The sequence below is a fragment of the Pollachius pollachius genome (assembly GCF_949987615.1).
Source record: "Pollachius pollachius genome assembly, chromosome: 14".
Taxonomy (NCBI): domain Eukaryota; kingdom Metazoa; phylum Chordata; class Actinopteri; order Gadiformes; family Gadidae; genus Pollachius; species Pollachius pollachius.
In genome coordinates, this window is record NC_136947.1 from 15,089,485 (window position 1) to 15,104,697 (window position 15,213).

Here is a 15,213-nt window from a genome sequence, read left to right on the forward strand (position 1 = left end):
GGCCAATAGATTTCCTCTCTGGAGGACCATATAATCATATTGAATTTAATCTGATGTCCTTCACATTGCACACAATCGTGCAAATGCAACATCTGTATTTCTACCGTGTTTGGTCACACTGACTTATAGACACAATTTAAAAGTGTGCTGACTGACATATATAAAAAAACATGTATGATAGTGGGGGCAGGATATTGATAGCAGTGGCTATAGCTTTGACTCCAAGCCGTAAGGTATTGGGTTTGATGCCCAGTATCCGTAGGCATCCCTGAGCAAGATGCCCAAACCCCTACGCATCTAAAAACAATGTTGGTCACTTTGGCTAAAATCTGCTAAATGAGAGCTAAGTCGTACAGTGCACTTGAGTACTCACCGAGAAATTGGGCTTGATTATCTAGGAAATGTGTGCACATCATTAGTTAGACACGCTGTCGTCCTGTTTCAACCAGTTTTTCGCTGAGCAGTTGAGTGAGGGGGTGGCGCTGCTATTCATTAAGATACGGTGGCCCCAATCAAAAGCCTAACTCCTCAAGAGGAAGTTCGCAATTGGTGCAGCTGCCCTGAGCCCACAAATCTCACCATTATAAAAACAGGTTGGAGGAATGCGATGCATGAAACTAAATGAATGAGGAATGGATGGTTCGGAGATTTAAAAAAGGCCCAGGACGATAACCGTAGAATGATTCAGGCATGTAGGCTCTTCAGGATTTTAAGACCAAATGTGTTATGTGTTTACCGGGGGAGGGTACTGTAGTGCAGACTGCTGGCTGGTGATGCTCAGAGACATTGCATTCACCAATTCATTGTCTTAGCCACTGATATACGGTTGTCTTTCAGACAAACAATGTACTTGAACCTTTGTTGTGGGTTAGACCAATTATTTGTTCTATATGGGTCTAACCAACCTGGGTTGTATGCATTGTGAAACGTCGTTACAAAGCATGAAAGGAAAAAGAAAAATGCCGATCTATAGGTAGGAACATAGTAAATCACGTAGATCAACGTATAACTGCCAGGCACCATTACAACCAAGGAAGCTTATCCATGGCCCGTCTTTGATGTTGAATAAATTATTTTGTTGTTGAAATGTTCATGGAAGTGTGACTAAGGGCGGGTTGGCAGATATTTTATCAAGCTAAGCCTTTATAATCATTACAATGTTTCCCATGCGGTCAAATTGAATTAGTTTTAGGGCCGACTTTTAAGCAAATAGTAATATAGCAAACGCTGCTCATGAACACAATCATGCACGCACACACAAATACACATACACACATACACACACACACATACATACACAAATAGACACCTACACACACACACATACATACACAAATAGACACCTACACACATAGACAGATACACATAGTAGCGTTACAGTAAATAATTCAAATTTGGATAAAAAATTCTAATCAAAAGAGTAGTTCAAAAGAAAGAGTTAGTGGCCGAGTTTGTAGCATAATGATGACAATGAGCTAGTCATCAGACGCCTAAAATAACGTTTGCAGTGGCACCACAACGCCACGGAGAGGTAATCAAGAGAAGTTGATGGATTAATAAAACATTTCATACGTATGAATATTAATGTATGTGTCAGAACGGTACACTTGCTTTGATAAGACTTTCCACAATCAATTCAAACAGCTGTTAGATTATTCTTAAATTATTCTAATATAGTTATATGATATAAATATGAATATTATTTCTCCATGTCTAACCCTAATTATTTAATTGCAGAACTGCAATTATTTGAATGTTGTTGACTCACCACTGCTTGATTTATCAATTTATATAGTGGCAGACATAAAACTTGATTCACCAGACATCCCTGACGCCAAACCTTCGTCCCCATTCATTCAGGCCTAGTTAAGACGCGTGACAAATGTACAACACACACGTATAAGACCATCAAATGAATGAGTGAGATGTTCAGCAGCTCACCCGAGGGCAAAAGCTCTTGCCACAGCTCATGAAGGCAGAAGTGCCTCATGGACCTAGTTCCACTGAACCACCCAGTCTCAACCAGTGGTCTGGACCAGATGCAACCGGTGAGCACCGGGCCGGGCGCACTTCTAAAATAAAAGTGCACTGCACAGCACAGCTGCAGCTGAAGGTCACCTGCCGGGTCCGTGCAACAATTGGCATTGTAGAAAGTTGAAGTGTTTCCAAGAGACATGCCAGCAGAAACAACAGGCCGGTACAGAAATAGAAGGCAGTGCAGTTTTGGGATGGCTCCCGTGACGCCCCCACGGTGGATCATGACGGGGGATTGGTGTTCTGAGCGGGCAACGGCAATTACCAGATCAAATCTCTAGAGGGGTCCCCCTTTCTACCCTTTTTGAATTTCTTCCTCTGTTCCGATTGTATTTATTTGCTCTAAGTGGGTGGGCGTGTGCCAGGGCCCTGACAAAACCGGTCATGTGTGGGTTTGGCATAATAAGGAACAAAAAGCAGCCACTTCTAATTTAATGACCCCGGCATATAGTGATCTGATTAGTAGCCATGGTTCAGGACCATGACTCTGCACAGCAGCTTTGGGCTTTTGTATGAGCTGCAATTTTCTCTATGTTGTGTTATTTTTGTGTTGTTCTTGTATATTTTCAACTATTCAGGTTACAAGCAATCATGGCTTTTTCAAACTGTCTTTACTCTTACTGACCTTTGCAGGGCTGAGTTTCACCAGTTGCCATTGATTGAATCTGTAATCATCGTTCCATTAACCTGAAAGAGAAGAGTTGAATCTATACATGACAGCCAAGAAAACATCCTTGTGTAATAGGTAATATGTAGATGTGTGTAGATGTTATTTCCCATGGTGTCAGTGGTGACCTTGATGTGCATCATTGTCCTATTGTCCTATAGATGGAAACCATATCTAAGCCAAATCTCTGGGTCTAGCCTTCACAACAAGGTTTAAAAGTCGTCATTCATAGGATAATGCCTCACAGACAAGGGTTGTTTACTCCACAAATCTGAAGGCAAAAGAAAGGTGAGGTCAGAGGTCAGGCCTTGCATGGCCTCCTCCAGGGGCCAGGCATCTTGCTCAAGGATGCCCACGAGTAGGCTGTAGGATGGTCACGGGGGATTGAACATAGCCCCTTTTCACTGGAGGTCAGACACCCTCGCATACTACCACCATCATGCCTTTCCAAATAAAAGGACTCAATCCAACTCCTAGTCCAAAGCCTTAATGGTCAACTGTCAACTTGTAAAATGGTTTCCCAGCCAATATTACTCACTGTACCGCTAGTAAAAGCATCATTACTGTTCTAATCATAGCAGGCAGTTTGAAGACAGCAACCTGCCTGCATACACGTTCATTTGCACAGTTTAATGTGTTAAAAGACTCAAGACTCAACCTAAATGATTGTGTTAAGGAGTGGCTGAGGGGTATAGCAAGTGAGCTGATACAGGGTTTTAAAAGCTGCTAGGTCCAGATTCAAATCAGCTGCCGGATATAATGTCATTAGTGGATTGTCACACACCTTGCATGTTGGTTAACAATGCATGTGAATATGCTATGTATTTGAATTTATTTCAAGATAAAGATTTGTTAAACCAGCCCATTTTTCTTATCTTGATAAGGTTATGTAATTGAAAGTGGTTTTAATTGTATATTGTTTATCTGGTTCATCTACACACCCTTTTCAAAGGATCATTCAATTACCTTTTCTAATTGTTGAATGTTTCACATAGGCCTAAATAATGCAGTTTATACAATTTATACAAAGTTACAAAAATAAACTACTACATATGATAGATTTTGTATGTATATATATATTTATTTTTTTACAGCATCATGTTGACAAGCAACTGTAGCTATATTATTATCATATAAGTATTAACATCGAAAAGAAATTTTCATTGATATACAGATCAAAATAAACATCATTTTGCACATCTGAAGGAGAAGACCTCGTTGCGCGTTATGTTTGCTCATTGTCGTCGTGTGATCGAGGCTCATCTCAACAGCTGAATCTCAACAGTCTGGTCGTCATGACGTCATCCCCCGCTCCCCTTTAATAATCAACGCCCCCTGACCTGTGTGTGTGTGTGTGTGTGTGTGTGTGTGTGTGTGTGTGAGAGAGGTATTGGTTTGGGGTTTCAGCGATATGTGTGGTCACTAAAGGTCTCTCCATTGACTCTAAGAAGGTTTCAGGCTCCTGGGGGGGGGGACCGAATTTGCTCCGCGTTTTGCGTCTCTGATGTCCCACTCCTAATCACGCAGGCCAACATTCGCGCTCCTTTGTCTTAAATAGAATCACAAAGGCATCGCCTTTTATAGTGCTCGGCCTATTGTTGGCGGGCCCTGGAGGTCACGCGCCGGTGTGCGGGCTGGGAGATGACACCTGTGGTGGCACAGTAGATAAATGGGCCCCGCCAGCCAAAGGGGCTACTTTCCACCATTGCGTGCGAAACCCTTCGGCGGTGTTAATTCGTCCTATCCTCGCTCTTGAAAGACCCTCGCAATGGCTCCTAAGAAGAAGGAAGAGCCCAAGCCGGTGGAAGCTCCTAAGCCTGAGCCCGAGCGCCCCAAGACGCCAGTGTTTGACCCTGCATCAGTGACGGTAAATAACCGATAGAAAACTTGGATCTAGTGATGACAAGTTGGGTGTGTTTCTTCTGTTGACCTAATCGTGTTGTATTGCAAAAATAAAGGTGTTCTAATTCAATTATTGCAATAACCAAAGAAAATCAGAAGTCCCTTTCGATCCAGAGATTAGACGTGTGAATGCGGTGCACACGCTCTGATGCATGTCTCTTACAGAGCACCAGAGACACCATGTGACAAAAGCACAACAGTGCATGCAGACAGAAGTATTGGTAAACCCGAGGTAACGTCATCACAAACACGTTCAACTAAAATAAAGGAAGCTATTTCGATTAGATTTGGATGAAAACGTTGTATGCATAGTTTTGCTTAACAGGTGCATACGTAGCTGAATAGGTCAATAATAACTTTATGTAAATGGAACCCTGTTACTATTCTTGCAACTAATTTGTCATGTGTTAAATGTGTTCTGGTTTGTGTCAGTCTTGTTCAGTGTAAAGCTATGGCTTACTTACTATAGGATAGTAGCTAAGACAGAACATCATGGAAAACCGGTCTTCTGCTGACTTGGCGCCCTTTGTCTAGACATCAGCTTGGTTTAGGGGAGCAGCCATGTTCTGAAGCAGCGAGGTTAACACCACAAAATATGATTTTCATTATGTCTGAGAATTGGAGACCACCCACCATCTGCTGTGGGGGAACTGCTTAGGAGAAGGGAAAAAAGAGATGGATAATTAAAACCAACATGATCCATTTTTAACCGTGTGTAGATAAGTGTTGTGATAATATTTGTACTGTTTTTATAGCGGTCTTGGGTGTGTTGCCGTGCTGAGACAAGAGGGCTGGTTTTAGATGTGGTCAGGAATCCAACATCAACATATTCAGGGATAATCAACTTGGCTTGTGTTTATCCAAGTCTAAATGGGGATTTATTTTTAGGATTCCTAATACTGCATATAAAGATAAATCTATTCCACTCCTACACAGTTTATTTGGACCTACTTTGTCTTTTGATAACAATTTAATAAGAATGCAAAAGCTTTATCTTCATAGTTCAATGTTTAAAGGAACTTTTATTCTTTGTATAATTATATATAGCATTATTATAATAATATTATAATAGCCAAAGTAGTAGTAGTGGTTGAAGGCCTACCTTATATCATATATCATCTTTTTAGACATATCACACCTAGTTGATCTTAAGAGCCCTACACAGCGCTAACAACCGATGGTCAGCTTTCTAAGTACACCCCTTCATGACCCCGTCTTTGCTATAATAAAAGAGAGAGTCAGACAGCGCCCGGCCTGTTGTCTAGCGGTGTGGGGAGGAGAGGCTGTTGTACTGGGACTCAAGGTTTCCACAGAACAAAGCAGAGGAGAGGAATGCAGATTCCTCGAATGAGTGCAGAGAAACTTGAGTCGCTGGAATCTTAGTGTGCTCCGGGACCGTTTATGTAATAGGGGGCGTTTAAAAAGCTCTGGGTTTTTAATAAGGGCCACAGGTCGTTAATAACGGGTTTCCCCTCTCTTTTTCCTTGTTTCTGGTTTCCTTGATTTATGCGTCACTGCTTGAATTCCTTCTTCTGGGTGTTTGTCTTAGAGCTCCAGAACAACACTAATGGTTTCATGTGCTTTGCCTCCCCTCAGTTGGAGTTCACCCCTGAGCAAATTGAAGGTACGTTTGGGGTTGTTGTCCCAGTGGTCCCAGTGGGTCCAGTGCATTGGCCGCCTGCTATTTATAGAGGGATAGAAGAGCTTGTTATTCTCAGCAATGACCAGCGCCAATCCATTTCTGTCCGAAAATGTCCAAGATTAATCGATTATAGATAAGAAAGAAACACAACAATGCAATCTAATGTTATTGGGGGGGGGGGGGGGGGGGGATGTTTTTCAAATCCAGGGGGGGCGGATTTGAAAAATATTTTTTGGCTTTTTAATTTGACACATGTAACCGTCTCATCAGCACAAAAAACAAATAAACAAACGTTCAAAAGGGATGCGAGGCAGTTCATAGCATGCATTCTTCAACGTTTCTTGGCTCGCTTTCTTTTCCTGTCAGATTTCAAAGATGCCTTCCAGTTGTTCGACAGAACACCCGCAAATGAAATGAAGATAACTTACGCACAGTGCGGCGACCTCACCAGAGCCCTTGGTCAAAACCCAACCAACAAGCAGATCATGTACGTTCTCGGAAAGCCCAAGCCAGAAGGTAATTATGGAGCCCAGTATATGCCTTCATTGAATTCTTTGTTGTGTCCGTCCTCTGCACACATGCAATGAACAGATTGAATACAAAAAAGGATTCGAATAAGTCAATAATAACAATAGTAACATCAAAACAACAAATGATAATGACAACAGTGTGCATCTGTATTCAATTCAATTCAGTTGTATTTGTATAGCCCTTAATCACCATTAGTCTGAAAGGGCTTAACAGGCCAAATATTTATGACAACACTTTCTCTTCAGAAATGCAAACCAAGATGCTGAACTTTGACGAGTTCCTGCCCATCCACCAGCACTTCTGTAAGGGGAAGGACAGCGGGACGTATGAGGACTTTGTTGAGGGTCTGAGGGTGTTCGACAAGGAGGGCAACGGTACAGTCATGGGCGCTGAGCTCAGACACGTTCTCTCAGTAATGGGTGAGTAGGTTTCCCTTTGAAGAGGTGCCACACATCAATTGCAGATGATGAAAAATGAAACATAAATGTGGTGATGACAACCAAAACGGTTTAATGGGGCGGTGTGCATCGGACCAGACACGCCACTGACCATACCTAGACATTACCTGGACATTTCCCTTAGGCTTACTCCTGCACGTTTACACAGCAGTGCTCGTCGACTGTTCTGTTGTTGTCGCAAGCGACTGAGGAACATTGTTGAGATTCGTCAAGGTAATAACGGTTCGTGAGATTCATCAAGACATTCGACACTTTTGGTCAATATATCTGTGAAGCGTTCCATCACTTCTCAACTCTTTAAAAAATGAAATTAATCATACTTTTGGTATTCCTCAGTGATATATTGATTATTATTATTATTTTTATTCACACATTTCTAAGATATTATTTTGCGATTCATATATCCTTTTTTTTTTATCTGTCAATAATAAAGTAGGGCTATGTCTCACTCTAAGTGAACGTTGTTCTCCTCTCCCTGTGGGCCGAAGGTGAGAAGCTGAAGGAGGACGAGGTGGAACAGCTGATGCAGAACCAGGAGGACGCCAACGGCTGCATCAACTACGAGGCCTTTGTCAAGCACATCATGGCGTCTTAAGGTGAGGGAACTTCTCAACATTAACTCAAAAAACGTATTCTGAGATTTTTTAAGATTTGTGACTTTAAGTTCACACAAAGTGTCTTACCGCCCCCCTGCTTACCCTCTTATCTTCCATCAGAAAATGATGACTTCAGAAGACCGGAATCGATGTATACATCCAATTCTATCTCCCAGGCTTCACTTATGCAAATTGAGTTACAAAGGACTTTTCAATGTTGTTTGTCTTGATTGAGTGCCCGACTTGGGGGCAAGAAACAGTATACATTTGTTGCACATAAACCTTGTTCATATTGTAACCTTAATTCAATTCGGAAATAAAGGATACGTTTTCCAACAATTCTTTAAGTTGCTTTTTGACAGTACACGAGTAAAGTTGAAGCAGTTCACAGGTCGTCCAGCAGAGGGTGCTATACCCTATGATATGACATTCTCAGATCACTAGAGGAGCGGGTCGGCATCTGGACATGGGTAGGCCCTCATTAAAGGGAGCCCACCGAAATGAGTCCGACATGATGAATGTTTATGCGTAGAATGTTTAGACACATCCCAAAGCAAACGGACAAACAGTGTTATGGCTTATATCAAAAGTTAATGAGGAACAAAGTGTGGCAACATTTCACGAATGCCTGTCAAGTGGTTAAATAATCAAATCATCTTAACGAATGAATCTATTAAACTATTGAGATCTCTGTCCCTCATCCCGGCAAATATATACAGGTATGTTTTGGAAGAGTGGTGGCGTTCAACAACTCCCAAATCAGTTAAAGGCTAGTTTATTACTTTCTTCTGCAAGTAGAGGGCGCTACTTCTTTAGGTTGGACATTTTTATTTATTTGATTTTTTTCTGCAATTTTATGCTTTATTATAGAGTGAGATAGTTAGGAAAGTATGAGAGATAGAGGGCAGACATGCTGCAAAGGACCACGTGCAGTTATTGGACCCGGGTCGCTGCCATCAGGACTGAGAATTATATGGTACGCACTCTTCCCGATGCACCACCGGGAAGCCCCAGGGTTGGACATTTTTTAATTAAATCCTGTATGCCATAATTGCAACAGTTAGTTCAAGAGCTTAACTAAATGCTCATGTAAGACATGTAATGTAAATATTGTAGGACTTACCAATCACATTTTCCAATATTTTGCCCTTTTCCATGTAATTGCATTTCTATGGAAGACACACACACACACACACGCACACAAACTGAATAATACCATAATGTATGTAAATATAATTTCTTTGTATTGCAAAAGGCCCGGTGGTACCGTGCTCTCAGAATGGGGTGTTGTCACCCAGATTGGCTAACATACGACAAGAAGTGTGCTGAACCATATTCAGCCTCATATCTTTCAACAGTAATACTTTGCATGCACTTGCACCTTATGTTTGCACGGCTTTTCATTTATTGTTTATGTGACACTGGTGGTGCTATGTTTGTCCTTCAGCTTTCTGCCCTGTAAACCTTTCCTTGTCTCCCAAGATCATTTCCTTTCATTTCTAAACCAAAGAACCACTGAGATCCAAGGATTTAGGGACGAAGTGTCGTGACTGAGAGCCTTTACAGAGTTTCCCTTACTTCCCTTCAGACGTGTGGCTTTCAGCAGGGCTATCATGATGGGACTGTTGCCTTTTGTGCTTATTTTTCAGGGGTATTCCTATTCTACGTCCACATCCACATTCCCCTGGCCATCCTGAGGGAAATGCCATGGAAGCTGATGTCCGAAACTGACATTTACACTGATCAAGCTTGAATGGTTTGATGAACAATGGTTATTTATAACTTAGCATCTCTAAGGTTGATGATTGGTCAGGACCATACTTTCCACTAGGCCCTATAAGCCAGGTCCTGGCAGTATAGAAACAGTACTGAATGGCGAACAAGGAGGTGGAACATTTAAACCTTCTTTTGGCAAATGGCCAAAGAATGTTTTTAAGGATATTATTATTAGATGTATAATATTTTTTTAATAAGGATAGATTTTTCCTTATGCTAGCTCTCCGTTTAACCCTTCATTAATCATTCGGCAACATTCTCAAAATGTTGGACTGTCACATCAAATCATCAAAATAGGTTGAAATCGACCCGCAGAGGACCTTGTTTGTTCTGTTTATCTAGCTGCTATGAAGCATAATTCCACTTTAAAAAAACAGCATTATCTTTATAAAATATTTTGACTTGACCCTGGGAGCATAGAACCTGGTACCATAGGAGCCTGGGAACATTGGCCCTCGGAACATAGGACCTGGGAACATAGGACCCTGGAACATAGGACCAAGGGACATAGGACATGGGAACATGGGACCCTGGAACATTGGCCCTCGGAACATAGGACCTGAGAACATGGGACCCTGGAACATTGGCCCTCGGAACATAGGACCTGGGAACATTGGACCCCGGAACATTGGCCCTCGGAACATAGGACCTGGGAACATGGGACCCTGGAATATAGGACCTGGGAACATAGGACCTGGGAACATAGGACCCTGGCACATAGGACCAAGGGACATTGGACCCTGGAACATAGGACCTGGGAACATAGGACCTGGGAACATAGGACCAAGGGACATAGGACCCTGGAACATAGGACATGGGAACATAGGATACATAAGACCCTGAATACATAGGACCCTGAGAACATAGTAACCTGAGAACATAGGACCCTGGAAACGTAGGACCATGGGAACTTAGAACCCTGGTTAGGACCCTTGGAACATAGGACCTGGGAACATAGGACCTGGAAACGTAGGACCCTGGTAACATAGGACCTGGGAACATAGGACCTGGAAACGTAGGACCCTGGTAACATAGAACAGGGGAACATAGGACCCTGGTAACATAGAACATGGGAAGATTGAACCCTGGTAACATAGGACCTGGGAGAACAGAGCCTTGGGAACATAGGATCCTGGGAGCATACACAGTGCTTTTTTATTGGAAGGGATATGAAAAGGCCATAATATTTACACCGTTATATCTAATTGTCTGTTCTTTTAAACAACAATTATTGTCATGTCTATAATTAATGAAGTGGAGTTTAATGAAATGGAGTTTAATGCACCAAGGCTAGCCTGGCTTCCATTTGACAAATAACTGCTTTTGGCACATCAGCTATCTTTCCCAATCATAGCTTTTGCCACTTGGTATTCCTCCATGAAATAGGGAGAACACATTAATGCTAGCAGAGACAGCCTTTTCACAGAGAGACCCACTGGGGCTGGAAAAACAAATTGTATTGTTTCCAGGACACTCCCAAGTTGTCAGTAAAATAAACAACGACAGCAATACATTGAGCCAGCGGACTGCACGACTCCTTTAACAGAGCTGTATAGGATCCCTGTCCCAGTGTTGCTGGGTTGGAAACACAAAGTCTTAACTAGAATATATGATAGGCTTCCGACACGACTTATTAAACAAAACAAAAATGTCCTGATGAGGGGGGGAGGGTGACTTATTTTCTTAAGTGCTGACTTGACCTACTGTAGAGAGAGCTTGGGGCACACTAGGGAGAGCAGATTGCAGATGTCTGCCAAATGAGGCCATTCTGCACGTTATTAATAACCGTTAATTGTCTTTGGAACTGAATCAGGGTCTGCTCGGATTGTGAGGAACTGCTTATCTCACTGTGTCCTGAGGGGGTGTGGGCCTCCTCAGATACATTTCATGCTCCACTTCACCCAAGCCCAACCCCGTGGTCACATGACAGAACAAAATCTACAGGCATATTACATAAGCTGGCCAGTACTCTGCTCAGACCACGCACAATAAGCCAATCATTCTAATCAGAGTGATAAAATAATATAATGATGGTTACATCTGCATGCCGCAGTGTCGGTAAGCCTGCAGATGCCCAGCCCAGACGTCCAGCATCATCAAGAGAAATCTTTATCGAATCAACTTTGTAAACACTTTATGAAAGCATGCCGTGTAATGCTACAAGACAGGGAAAAGAGCAAAAACATAGAAGCACATCAAGCGAGCATTTTCCATTAGTGCAATTCATGACAAGAAAGTACAAAGGCCAACTTCGATCTGACCCAATATGTTTGGTTCATTAAGTAAACACACATATCCAGGCTGTTTTAAAAATTGCCGGTTATAGGATCCAACCACCAAGTATAAGATTTTAATTATATCTTTCTTTTTGCATGTGAATGTACAAATCTCATTTGATCACAGACCAGTACATAATATATAGATACATGTTTTTCGTACCTACAAATGTACATTTACATTTGCTTTGTAAGGCAACCTGGGTGGATAAACGCAAACGTTTCAATTCAAATAAAATAAAACTCAATAATATGTGTACATGTACACCAATAACAACAGTGAATCACAGGTCATGGACACAATATATAAAACATTGGTAACACTTTAGGATAAGGGTAATCAACCATGAATTAACATTACTTGATGCAGTAATAAGCAGTACCTTACAATTAAGTATGACTTCATTAATGTTCTAGTAATCGTTTACTTATGGTGGTATCTTAGGTATTCATTTATACATTTTTTTTATATTACTATAATACTATAATATATTATATGCCAGAACTATATGAACACCATTAGTAAAAGGTTACTTGACCATTAGTTAACTATTAGTAAATGCTTAATACTGCATTAACTCAAGGTAATAACGGTTAATTAATGTACCCTTATTTTTAAGTGTTACAAACACAGTTCTAAACAAAGGTATATAAATCATGCCCCCGCTCTTATGACCTATGTACAGTGCACAGCCGGAACAGAATGTATTTTTATCCAAGTATGTTTGTAGATAAGTAAATACATGTTAGACTCTTTGGTGATTTCAAACAGATATATATATATATATATATATATATATATATATATATATATATATATATATATATATATACACATATATATATATATATATACATTTATATATACATATATATATATGCAAAAATAACTTCCCAAACTGGGCAAGCAGGTCAGTTTCCCTGTACCTGTGTTGATGTTGATGTTGTATTTCCCTAAGTCAGAATTTTCTTGCATGGGTCTGTTTATATATATATATATATATTGAATGATCATCAAAGCTGGAGTATACATTTTAAAAGGGAGTTGGTCCAACAGCACGACGACAAACATCCGTGCATCACGTTTATACACAATACAAAAATGGAACTGCCACTAGTAGTTCAAAGACGGATGAATGAATGGCATATGTTCTGCATCTTAACAACATCGCATTTTGGGGCTCTAAAAAAGATTGTGTCATTGTGAAAATGTTACGGCTAAATTGGGAGCAGGGGAGGTCGCTGCCAAATTACACTCATGATGACAAAATGTCTTTAAACCAAATTACATGACTTTTCAAACTTTATGCAACTCAATCATAATGGGAATTACTACCATCTGTCACATTGTTGAATTGTTTGGCACCACTTATTCATCATTGAGGAAAGATTGGTCTCATTTCGGTCTCATTTCATCAACAGTGCTCCGACCTCTGCTATGCATGAACCAGCCTGCTTATCTGGGCTGCTTCCTATCAGCAGCCATAGCATGCCGTGGCGAGCTAATCCAGGTAACATCCTCCTATTGGCAGTGAGAGGGGAGGCCATGGCGGCTTCCCAGCTCCATGTCGGCTCCCTGAATCCCCAAATTAGGGTTCGCCCTGGAGGGGGCCGGCTATTTCATAGGGGTCATTTCCAGGGCAGTACCAGGAGGTTTTGACCGGAGCAAGCCTTTGAAAAGGGCAAACATAGCTCTACTCTGTCAGCAAGGTTTTTATCACTTGGACCAGACGCATTGGTCCAACGGTTGGCGCTTCAGTGTGAGGAATCCACGCAGGAAACAAAACCAAAGAAAAAGGGTCACAACTGATTTGACATAACATCAGCCTGTGGCTTGCGTCGTATCAGAGGGCATGCAACAACGTTTCTGTTTACGCTGTTTACATATCTTTGGGTTGAAGGGGGGGATTATAATGACCCCGAAGTGCATTATTAGCATAACATAATGGGTATAATTATAGTGGAGATTGGAGGCATTGAAAGGTTTGTGAAGGGCTCATTCATCAGCCTCCAGGGGATATGAATAGAACAAAACACACGTGACTGGTCCTAATGATCTAAACAGCGGGCTTAAACAAAATCAAAGCCAACTCAAGTCAGAGTCAAAACAGTCCACAAACAGATGGGGCTTTAGGAGAGGATGCTCACACGAGGAAGAAAAGCAATGACAGAACAATACAATCGTGGGACTCTTGGCACTCCTGTTGCAATAACTTTTTGGAAAGATTGGAAAAAGGCAAGAGAAATTCTTTGAAACAGGATGAATAACTCCAGACTCTAACGCATACTGCTTTGTTTGTAATTGAGGCAACCCAATGACGAGAGTGCTCAAGGGGCTCTTTGATAACAACAATGTGGATTTGGGAGAATCAAAGCCCTAATCTTCATCAGGCTGATTCCCCTGCTGTTGTAAGACACCTTGCCTTTCCTCAGAAAATGATCATTCACTAATTGTATCCGAACAATCGTCCTCATGAAAGTGGAACAGACTCAATGCCCCGGTTGCCAGACACGACACCATTCTTTTTGTTCTGCAATGCTTGGAAATGGGTTCCAGTTTTAAGTAAGCCACAAACACATAAACAATGTACTTTTCAAAACGGACACCAGATATATAAATACACAGAAACACGACGAGCATAATGCATGGGGTCCACATCCCAGCCACTCTTCATGGCCCCTCTTCTCTCACAAATGAATTAGAAGGAAACGGCCCCGATACGTCTGCCATCACACCCTGGGTGAACCCAGGTCAGACTTATGGATTTCAGTCTCATTTCCGCCCCATCGATGGTCCGTACTCGACAACAACGACAAACACAAAGTGAGTGTCTCCGTGGCGGGGTTGCTTCCACCTCAGTTGCCCCCTCCTCCCCCTCCACCTGCTCCACCTGTGGCAGCGGCGGAGGCGGCCCCGTGGCCCCGCGGCCCCTGGGGTCACATGGCCGTGGTCTGCTTGATGCTGTGGAAGCTGATGCGGCTGGGGGAGGTGGGGATGGACATGGCCCGGGCCACCCGCACCCGCAGCGCGTGGTTGTCTTGCCAACGGTGCCACCTCTTCCTCACGGCGGAGCGCACCTGCCCAAAACCGTGTCAATTGAAAGAGACCCGACGCGCGCCTACGTCTGTGTGGGAGTGCGCGTGGATGACGGCTGGCTTAGGCAGCCTCGCCCGGCCCGAGGCTGCCTAAGCCAGCCGTCATCCACGCACACTCCCACACAGACGCTTTTATCCAAAGGGGCCTATCGACTTGGCTCAAAGAACCGCCAGAGAATTTTAAATTGGAAGTGCTACGTCCAGGTTTCTAAAACACAGCTGGACAAAGTACAGA

General features: G+C 42.3%; 2 protein-coding genes across 3 annotated transcripts in view; one reads left to right on the plus strand and one right to left on the minus strand.

Annotated features, from left to right (window-relative positions):
* Positions 1–4,426: 4,426 nt before the first annotated feature.
* Positions 4,427–8,103, plus strand: myl13 (myosin, light chain 13). 2 transcript variants are annotated; one of them, XM_079750744.1, is made up of 6 exons: positions 4,427–4,568; positions 6,200–6,227; positions 6,612–6,761; positions 7,022–7,195; positions 7,723–7,830; positions 7,967–8,103. In XM_079750744.1, exons 1-5 carry the CDS (start codon positions 4,470–4,472, stop codon positions 7,827–7,829), a joined length of 558 nt encoding a protein of 185 aa, XP_079606870.1. In that variant the 5' UTR covers positions 4,427–4,469; the 3' UTR covers position 7,830; positions 7,967–8,103. The 2 variants fall into 2 exon arrangements, with proteins under 2 accessions (XP_079606870.1, XP_079606871.1); XM_079750745.1 differs by having other exon boundaries at positions 7,951–7,999.
* A 6,716-nt stretch (positions 8,104–14,819) lies between these two features.
* The window catches only part of LOC307085852 (corticotropin-releasing factor receptor 2), a gene marked incomplete at both ends in the record, with an annotated part of 32,263 nt that continues 31,869 nt past the window's right edge, over positions 14,820–15,213 (minus strand). The window contains one exon of the mRNA XM_079750741.1: positions 14,820–14,960. Coding sequence (XP_079606867.1) covers positions 14,820–14,960 — 141 coding nt within the window. The remainder of the gene's footprint in view (positions 14,961–15,213) is intronic.